The 10,819-nt window shown below is 36.7% G+C and overlaps 1 protein-coding gene across 1 annotated transcript in view; it reads left to right on the forward strand.

Moving 5' to 3' along the window:
* Positions 1–10,437, forward strand: part of LOC139742284 (MARVEL domain-containing protein 1-like) — a 41,363-nt gene extending 30,926 nt beyond the window's left edge. Inside the window, exons 3-5 of the mRNA XM_071652862.1 lie at positions 2,523–2,693; positions 4,196–4,312; positions 7,342–10,437. Coding sequence (XP_071508963.1) covers positions 2,523–2,693; positions 4,196–4,312; positions 7,342–7,560 — 507 coding nt within the window. The 3' untranslated portion in view covers positions 7,561–10,437. The remainder of the gene's footprint in view (positions 1–2,522; positions 2,694–4,195; positions 4,313–7,341) is intronic.
* Positions 10,438–10,819: the final 382 nt, after the last annotated feature.

The following is a 10,819-nucleotide window of genomic DNA, read 5'->3' on the forward strand; positions in this document are numbered from 1 at the left end:
GGACAATCCGTTAAAAAGTTATGAATTTTTGAAGTTTCTGCTCTGTCATGGCTGGATGAAAAGACTACTATAGCTTGTGATGTCACATGAGTACAACGATGTAAAGAAAGAATAAAGAAAATTCAACATATTTCCATTTTTCTCGCATAACAAAAGAGCACTCGACTTCTCTCGTTCAGAAGGCAGGGGGAATAATATTACCCTTAATATACGTCAGTAGCAAGTCGAAGAAATGTGCACTTTATTCAAAAAGTAAAGTTTTGTCAAATTCTCCTTTTATTTTCCTTATATAGTTGTACGCATGTGACATCATACACTGTAGTAGTCTTCTCTTCCAGCAGTGACTGCGCAGATACTTAAAATATTTGTAACTTTTGAACGGATTGTTCGATTTTCCTCAAACTTTCACTGATACGTTCTACTAATATTGCTGCATTCTCTCAATCCTTATGTATATGAAGGTGGACTTGTCCTTTAAAAGGCAAGAAGTACAGATTCATCATTTGTACCTGCCAAGACATTCTTGCTATTCTGCATTAGCAAGCATTTACATTTGTATTTTTCCTCTGACCCTGTACAAAGACTTGCTCCTCAACTTTTGATACAGTTTATTAACCCAGTATTTTGAGAGTTGTGTAAAGAATAACTGTTGCCTTAGGTGGATACTCTCTATGCATTTATCTTGAGTTTCATTCATGATTTTGTTGTGATAAAGGTATGACTACAACGCCTACACTGTAGATTTCATATAAAGCCTAGATTTCATAGAAAGGCAGTTTTGAAGTGCCACTAGCAATCAAAATGTCTACTTTCAGGTACATTATGACATACAGTAGCCTAGTGTAATTGCCAGTTAAGAACTTTCTGTTTTACTTTCTGTTTTATTGAGATCGGCAAAGTGACTCATAATTTCAAATCGAGAAAACCTAAAAAGGCAATGTTTGGCAATGCCGCTGTGTGATTTAGCGTGAGCTGTTTTTAGATAGCAAGCACAGGTAATAGCCTGTGAGTGTTGCTCAATAGCTTGATGTTTTAGGTCTGCACAACATCTCATTTTAGACCAGTTATTGCCAGGACAGTTTAGTTTGTGAATGTATGTGCCAACCTGGGGTTTTAAATGATGATTATCTTCATGACAAATATTACTGTTTGCATCCTAGTATGCAGTTAATTTGCTCATGTCTGATCAGGCCATTTTCACATATTAAATGGGGAGATAATTGACAGCACACGTGGTACTGTAGGTTCATGAAGACCACTTCCTACATGCAGAGTTCTTCCAAAGAAAATGCCAAACTAGTTGAACCCATCTGACATCAGACCTTTTGGCCACAAACATCTGCAGTGTACCATGTACAAGCATGCTATTTTTTTACTATTTTCTCATCTGGTAACTGTCAGAATACAAAGTGTAGGTGGATAGATTATGTCAGTACCAGCAAAATTACAGATATGAAAGTCACATCATATCCACTTAATGGAAATAAACGTTTTCATGTCAGCTATTTGATGTTCTGCTTGCCTTTTATATGGCTCTTTTTTCTTTCTTTCTTTTTTTCTTCTAATCCTTGGGTGTGTGAAGAGGATTGTGTCATGCTAACTGTACGTAATGGATTCATGTATTCGTGTATATTGTGTCCTCAAAGAACAGTCTCCATGGCAACCTGACTTTGCCTCCTTGGAGAAATGGTCATAAATACTAAGCTTATCAATGGCTGCTCCAGATAAAAAGTGCAAACAAATCTTTACATGTGGAACTGCCCTTTATCTTGCTGTGTATCACAAGTCTCTAGTAGCATGTGTAATACCTACATGTTTCGTGCAATAAAAATGGAATCGCTCATGCATTTGTTCTGTAAATGTCATATTCGAGCACAAAAATGCATAAAAAATGCATTATGATTACATGCCTGGTGTATTAGGAGGACTGGGTATTATTTGGACTGTTTAAGCAGATTATGCAGCATTAACAAAATATTTGAAGTACTTTAGAAATTACATGCTTGGTCAGAATCATATAAATTGAATGAAAAGTTTGAGCCATCTCATTTAATTTGTGTTCCTCTATAATTATGACATTTTCATCTTCTTCTGGAAAAATGGGAGCTGGATTTTGGAATTCCACGGGAGCAAAGTGCACTGCTCTGGTGAGCCCAAGACCTCTGGGTCTCTTCAGGGTAACACCCCCCCCCCCCCCCCCCATCTGCATAGAAGCATTAAATTGCAAGACGAGTTAATTCCATTCTTGTCTATTTTGGACATTTGCATATGAACCTACTAAAACAAAGGAATAGAAATTTCATAAAAATTGGATATTTTTCAAAAATATTTCCTGTTTTCCAACAAGTGAGGTATCATTGTAAAGGTTTTCTTTTCCTCTACATCTGATAGTGGACTTTAAGATTTTTATTTTGTGATCAATCTCAGGAGTTAATGCAACATCAGTATACCTGATGGTACATGTACTTTTATTTTTATAATTCATTGCTGTTGACTATTGATTGTGAATTAATCAATGCCAGGTGGTTGGCTTCCTCTACTGGGTAGTCATTGCCAGCTACTACTGGTCCTTCAGCGGGAAAGGCTGGATCATTTTTGTGGGAGTGACGGCCTGGGTCTTCACTGTCATCCTCTACGTCCTCTTTGTGACCGCACTGACCCAACGAGTGACCGTCATCAACTGGGTCCTGACTGTAAGTCTTGTGCTGTTCCTATGTGTATTATTTGAGTGATTGCCTGTCATGCTGACTTTGCTCACTGGTGCATATTGTGTGCATATTTTCACACTTCTGATATTGTTATTTGTTTTCTTGTTTTATTGTAAGCTTTGAAAACTATCTTGGTGAGCAGATCATAGTTTTGCTGAAATGAGGCCCAGTTTATGACCCCATGAAGGCTTATGAATGAAGATGTTGCTAAAGTGATGCTGATTTTATTTATTTATTTATTTATTTATTTATCTATTCACCGTAAATTCTTAAGAAAAGAGTACAGTAAAAGTATGACTGACAATATACAAACACATAATCAACAGAAGAATATTTACTTTAAAAAGGATTGAAATACATCACACTATGGAAAAGGGAAGAAAGCAAGAGAGAGAGAGAGAGAGAAGAAAAAAAACAAACAAACAATGAATATGTATGGTAGGACCACCCATTCAGCTCAGTCTACGAACACATGGCTGTTCTTCCATGGGGTCCTAACATGAAATTGATAATGATATTGGGATAAAAAGATTCAAACTGTTTGAATATAAATAAGATATGAATAGAATATAAAAGATATATGGGCCGAGCTATAAAGAAAATAAACTTATACTATGGAGGGATTATACAAAAATCTGGAACAAATGACGTTAACTCACTAGAAAATGATATGATGATAGTTAATGACATTAATTATAATAGCAATAATAATGAAGATGATAATGATAATAATGATGATAATAATGATAACGATAATGATGATAATAGTAATAATAATTATAATGATAATAATGGCACCAATAATAACATTTTGTTACCCATTCATTAGTGTACATAGCAAATCTTTGTATGACGCAGGCCCATAGATTGGATTTCCAGTACTGCATTTTAAAGATACAGCATATCCAAAGAGAAATAAAAGCAATGATGATAATTATGATGATGATAATAGTGATAATAATAGTACAGGGCACTCACTACAGAGTAGACATTCTGATTGGTTACACTGAAATTTTGATGTAGCAAAAGAAAATTGCCGGTCCCAAGAACTTTGTGTGGTGGGAGTCACCTGCAGTAATAATTATCTTTAATGACAATAGTGATAAAGATAATTTGATTATATCCTACCACCAATATTGAGGGTAACATCCGTATCAGGGCAATTACCCCTCCCCCCCCCCCCCCCCCACCCCGGCTAAATACTGGTTGTTTAAAAGGTTAGAGTAAAGATTAGGGTATGGGTCGAGTTTAGGGTTAGTTTTGGTTAGGGTTAGGATTAGATTCAGGATTGGGCTTAGGGTTAGGGTCAAGGGAAGGGTCTGGGGTAATTGCCCAGGGAGTTACTGCCCTAGACCCGGTAGTATCATTTACTAGTGAGTGCTCTTTTGATAGAAAACTAGGACCACTGATACGGGGATGATAGCAACTTTGACATTACTCTGCCATATTTGTTTGTCAATGCTTGCTTCCCCCGCTTCCTCATCCAGGAGTTGATCAACAATGCTGCCTGGTGTGTACTGCACTTCATCGCCGCCGTGCTGATCAGTGTGCGATCCGGCCAGCTGTCAAGACTCACTGAGCATGGGAAGCTGGTGTTTGGATGTGTAAGTGTACCTGTTATACCTCACAATAGTTGGTTTACATGGACAGAGAGAGTGGTTAGTGCTTTATATGTTTTTGTTTGTGTGTGTCTGTGTGTGTTTGCAGACCTCCCACCCATACTGAATTTGTAGGAAAGAATCTGAATTTTGCCAGTTCCCAGCTCTTGTTTCAACAGGAGTGTCCTATTTCTCTGGATAATTTTACTACACACTCCTATGGGAATTGCTTTTTCTTTCCTACGTTTGAGCCAAATCATCCCTATTTTTCAGTCAGAAAGGTTGGGAGGTCTGTGTTTGTGTATGTGCATGAATTATAAACTTCAAGTTTCAAGTTTCTTTATTTTACCAAAGCAAGGAACATATTAAAAAAAAATTACATACCATATATCAATATTCGGATATGATTACAAACATATCAGGAAGACAGTGAAAAGGAACAAAAATAAATAAATAGATTGACAATTACACATACATAGGTTAACAGTTATGCTATGGTAGGTAGCAGCCAGAAAGGAGATGTCCCTTATTTTTAGCTGACCTAAAATTATTCATTTAATTTCAATTATATATAATGTGTTCCAATGAAAGTAAAAACGTTAGAACAGGACAAGACAAGACAAAGCAAAACATAAAATGACAATAACAAAATACAGGATGTCTTGAAACATAGGGGTAAAAAATATACTCCTGACCTTAATAAATTTGGCTGTAATTATGGGGAAGAGCTTTTTTGTAACCAGATTTAAACGTATTCAAAGAGTTAGCATTACGAATTGCACAGGGGAGAGAATTCCACTGGGAAGGACCAATGTAAATGATAGATCTTTGATAAAAAGAAGTACGAGATAGAGGTAGGTGAAAATCATTGGTGGATCGCGTGCTATAATTATGAATTTGATTATTAAAAGTGAACAAATCTAAGAGAGTCTTTGGTAATAAATGATTTTTACACAAATACATAAAAATTCCAGCTTGATATTTGTACATATCATTCAACCGCAATATCTTCAGGGATAAGAACAGTGGTTGGGTGTGGGCAAGAAAAGAGGCATGGAAAATTATTCGTATTGCGCCTTTTTGAAGCAGTGAAAGTCTTTGAATATAACATTCGTGAGCATTGCCCCAAACAGTTATTCCATAGTAAAAATGAGGTAAAATTATGGCATAAATTGATTTTAGAGCAGACTTTGGAAGAAAACTAAGTGTGTACATTACACCAATATTTTTTGATAATTTATTACAAACAAAATTGATATGATTCAACCAATTCAATTTATTATCTACATGAACTCCAAGGAATTTCAGTGAAGATGTCTGCAAAATTTGAGAGCCACACATGTTAATGAATACAGTGTCGCTGTTACATTTTTTCAGATGTAATCTGATGACAAAACGACCCTTCCCACGTTTCCATTTGTGGACTGTGGGGTTTGATGCATTTGAAATAGACCATTTTGTGTTTTAAACATATCTTTGTGTGATGGGAATATTACAAAGCTAAAGAGCTACTGTACCAGTATTTGAAAAAAAAAAATCCCTCCCACAGAAATCAAAGGCAGGACATTTACTTTCAGTTGTTCGTGTACAATCATGAGCATGCATGTATAGAATTCAACATTCATCATTGTGATTCCATTGTCAAATTCTTATGGATAAACTGAATAGAAATCCATTACCTAGATACATGTTGCAAGAGTAAATCCGCATCATTTATTTCATTATATTGCTTTTATTGATATATTGCTGGAAGCACTATAGTATGTTATGGGCTCATCAGCCTGTCAGGTTTTTTCCCATTATGCGATAATGTGATGAGTATTTGAGAGACATTCTGTAGGCTCCTAAGAGGGTGGCACATGGCAGAAATCTGAGTAGATACCAACATCTTGCTTCTCATGCATTGACATAATAGACCTTAGGCTAGTCCAGTTTAGTGGCAAGGTAAGTGGTATAAGCTAATAAGTCAGAAGCCAAGCCATCTTACAGTTGGCAAATATCTGCACTGATCTCTACAACCAAAGACTCTACAAAACATAGATTAATATTTAACAAGAGCTGTTGAAAACAGCCAAGCAGAAACCAATAATGTTTGTAATGTATAAAGTGCATGGATGGCTTCTGTTTTGCTTGGAGAGAATGCACATTCACTTGTAAATTCCGAAATGCACTGGGGTCATTCTTGAATGCTCAAAAAGTGAAGAGTACAGTTTTGTCACTTTTGTTGAAAGGGTGGGGTGTGGGGAGGTTATGGACTGAATGAATTAGGGAAAAAACTGATGAAAAGAGAACATGCCTTGAGGAGAGATGTATATTCAATAGCTTCATATTCTTTGTGGTCACTTGCATACTATGCTGCATTTGTATCATGTTTTGGAACAATACAGTGGGATTGGGTTTGGCACTCATCACCACATGAAATGGTTCACTGACATGCATGTAAACAATTCTGACTTCCTTGTTGCATGTCTACTTTTAACTGATACATGAGACCGGTAGTTGGGTAAAACCAGTTTTTATATGAAACAGATCTCTCTCTCTGTGAGGTATAGATTACCGTGCAGTGTGGATTCTGCTGCTTATACCTCGTCTCATAATTTGATGAGTTCATGATGGCATGGACTCTGAAGATTTTTTTCATCAACATTGTCAACTCTTTGAGTTTATGATCATTACTATGAGCAGTAGTCGGACTAGTAGAAACAATACTGCTTCCTGTCTTACCTTATTAATACTGTTTCTGCTTCTTGTGAATAATACCTTGTGAAACCACTGTTCCTAATTGAGTACATCAAACCTCATTACGACAAACACTAATACAATGAAATTTTATTTGAACGAAAGGATTGGTCCAGTAAAACTGTCATTATTTTCCTTACCTACTTTGTCCACTGTAACAAGATGTTGTTATAACAAAACAAAACAAAACAAAAAAAAATATTGTGGTCCCAACTGTCTCATTCTATTTGCCTGTATTGGACTTTTTCTTGCCTTCAATCATCTTTTATATTTATTGCTTTGCCCTGTTCTTGCAGATCTGCGGCTGGGGTCTCTTTGTTTTGTACGGCGTCCACACCTTCCTCAACTTCCGCCAGTTCATGGCCATGGGTGGACTGGCCAGCCTGCGGGATGGGGGCGGGGCCACTGCAGCCACCACCACCACCGTCACCACCACCACCACAGTGACCGCTGCCACGGGAGAGGGGGAAAAGTCGCAGGAGCCCCCTTCATACCCCGGTGGCCCCTTCACATAAACAGCACTCTGTACATTCTCAGCATAGCACAGGGTAGTGCTGGCGTTTCAATAGAGGGAGCTATTGGATTTATATTTACAGTCCCCCCCTGAGTATATCTTGACATTTTATACATTGTCAGAATAACCTTGATTGAGTTTGTCAGTTAGTCTCTTGCTGATATTGTTGCCTTTTATATGTACTGATTAGATTCCTATCAATATTCAGTGAATAATCTCTTCCTAGTCTTGTAGAAGCAGCCCAACACTTTAATTGGCCATAGTAACAACGTTTGATTACAAATGTTCCTACACCAGCCATCTTACATCAGGAATTTCATACCGAAGTGGCTTGTGTTATCATTTCATAATATAAGCACAAATTTTTGTGAGACAAATTTCTTAACCAACTAAAGGGCAGAACAGTAATAGCAATTTGGTTACAAGCCATTTTGTTAAATCTGGCTTCATCAGATGAACAAATTATAATTCTAATAAACAACAACAAACAAAACACATTGCTATTGCACATATCACCACAGATGTAGTCCTTATGTCCCTCAATTTAGTCTTGCACTGGAGAGTTATGCAGAAGCCAAATCATCTTGTTTTATCAGTCAGAAAGGTTGGAAGTTCTGGTTATGTCATAATCAATCATCATTCCAGTGTCTTTGAGTTTTAGGAAGCAGTATGGGAATGAAGAAAGTTTATCAGGAAGAGTTCTGCCTTTTACAGAGTATTCAGTCAAAAGAGGTAAGAGAAAGATAAGGCTACTGCATTTTACATGTCATAGCTGCTTGTCTTGAAATGGAATCCATTTCTGCAGAGACTGCTATGCCTGGTCGATAGTAATGACCTGAAAGCATTCTTCTAAACCAAAAAACTAGGGTGTCATAGTGACAACAAACAAGAATTTGTAAGTGATGAAGTTCACAAAGTTTCAGTCATAGAGGAACCAATGTGGTCATTGAATTTGTCTTGCTACTGAAGCTATTTTCTCTTTTCTGTGCAAAGCCTGTGTTGTTTAATACAACAGGGCTTTGGCAATCCTTCATCTTCTTAACTTAAGGAAAATGTGCAAGGTAATGATTGTGCCATTTGCCTTAAAGATCAGAATCTTTCTCAATACCATTGTAGTTTAAAGTCTATCTGTTATTGCCTCCTACTTTTAACTAAAGTTCATTAAAAAAAAAATGCTTTTGTTATCAGAAGCACATGTCCAAAGAGTATCCTTTAGAATCCAAAATATAATAATTCCTAACAAATTTGCTGCATGATATACCCATTTCCTGTGGACAGTTGGATAGAGTATACAACATACAGGTTTGATGCAGCAAGGGAGAAAGATATTTTGGTGTTTTCACAATTTATCTTTTATCTAGCAGCAAGCATGACTTGAGTCACATTACTTGTTGCATTTTGGGATGCAGCTATCAATGGAAGTAGTAATATTTAAAACACATTTTGATGTCTGTTTGACATTTTTAGTACACTCAACAAAAATAATAGACCTTTTATTGCTCATTAAGAACTTCTATGAAGTGCATACCAGGTAATCATACTCAATTATGTAAAAAGAAATGCTCAACAGAATGGCTTGTCATTGTAAAATTTTTTCAATGCCCAAATTTTCATAGACATCCGGCAAAACACACACACACAGATTTGCATGGGTGGGTCTACATTCGGAGTGGTTTGTCAGATGCACTTACACATGCTGCAATGCTGTATCGTGTGGTGAGATATCCAGCAGTCACAGTCACTAAAATATCAGTACTTTCAGGAAGGAAAATGCCGTCTCATCAGTCAGCACATCCATCACTCCCGTCCATTTGTTGACTCATTAATTGCAGGATCACCTATAATCTCTCCCAGCTTTTCAAACACTGACCGCCATCTACAAAAATGTGAATACTTCACACTGAATCCCCTCTGTCCTATGTCACCACTAACTGCCCCAAGGGAAGAGAGCATAATGTTACTGTATAGTATACGCCATATATTTAGCAAATCGGGACTTCCCGACGATTTCGCGAGTGTTTGAAATCGTGATCGTGGAGTACTGTGCTGAACGGAGAAATGTATACGTGTGCATCACATTCATATTGGGATCAGAGTCATTTAATTTCGCAAATAGCACCTGACTCGAGAAATTCATGAAAATAAAAACCTCATGTAAATATACAGTATATGTACAGCTATGTAGGGTTACCTGTCAATTCATTTTAATGTGTTTTTCTACTCCTAGATTGGATGGTTTTTCAAATTCTGCGTGAAGCAGCACCATGTTTGTTTTAGATGTTGCTGCTATGAAAGAAAAGACAAACAAGCAAACTCCAGTGCATTAAAACATTTGAAATGATGATGGATATACAGAATGAGTGGTATATTCCTCTAAATATGTGGAAATATTTTAGTCATGAGTTGCTTTGACAATCAAAGATATTTTTAAACAGTGGAATGTTCAATTATTATTCCCTTAGAGTGATACGCGACTTACTAACACACCTATGTTTACAATTATGCCCTTTTCAGATGCCAACAAGTTCCTGTTAGGTACCACTGACTTTCTGCACCAATCACAATTGTTATGTCACATTTTAGACAGTGCTATTGTAGTGTATGAAGGTGAATGCAATTTACTTGGGGCTCTTTGTATTCATGTGTCATTTAAGATCTGAGATTTGCCTTTGCCAAATGCCGAATCCTTGGTCCATATACTGGTACTAGTTTTGAATAACATATGGTCAGTTATCTTTTTATTTCTATGAAATCCATGTTTTCCACTTCACATCGCAGCTGACAACAAAACTGTAGATAAGCGATCCTGCTGATCAGTAATGTTCCCCATGCCGAATAAGCAATTTAGTTTTGATACATCGTTTTACCAGATTACTGACATTGTCTTTAACGGAAACAAGATGACAATCCAAAAATATAAAACTAGCTGATACTGACCGTTTGCAGTCAGTTTATCATTCAATCTGGTTCAATGGCTTCTATGATGTCAAAGCTGTATACAAATTCTCTACAAACTTGAAAGATCAGGGCAAGAAATTTCAGAATGAGCAAACCAGAGACCAAATAGTAAACCTTAACCTCGTGACTGCAAACTAATAATAGTCCACTCATTTATGGATTACCAAGTGTATGCCTTTGCCATTTGATGAAAATTCCCTTTGCAAGTTACCAAATTGTTTGTAAAACTGACACTAGGTCCCATGTGATGTTAGTATAAAGACTGAATTTTATGAAGAGCTTGTTTGTTTCAATTTTTGTGA

The sequence above is a fragment of the Diadema antillarum genome, unplaced genomic scaffold (assembly GCF_040938485.1).
Source record: "Diadema antillarum isolate AM-2024a unplaced genomic scaffold, OU_Dant_1.0 seq00000994_RagTag, whole genome shotgun sequence".
NCBI lineage: Eukaryota > Metazoa > Echinodermata > Echinoidea > Diadematoida > Diadematidae > Diadema > Diadema antillarum.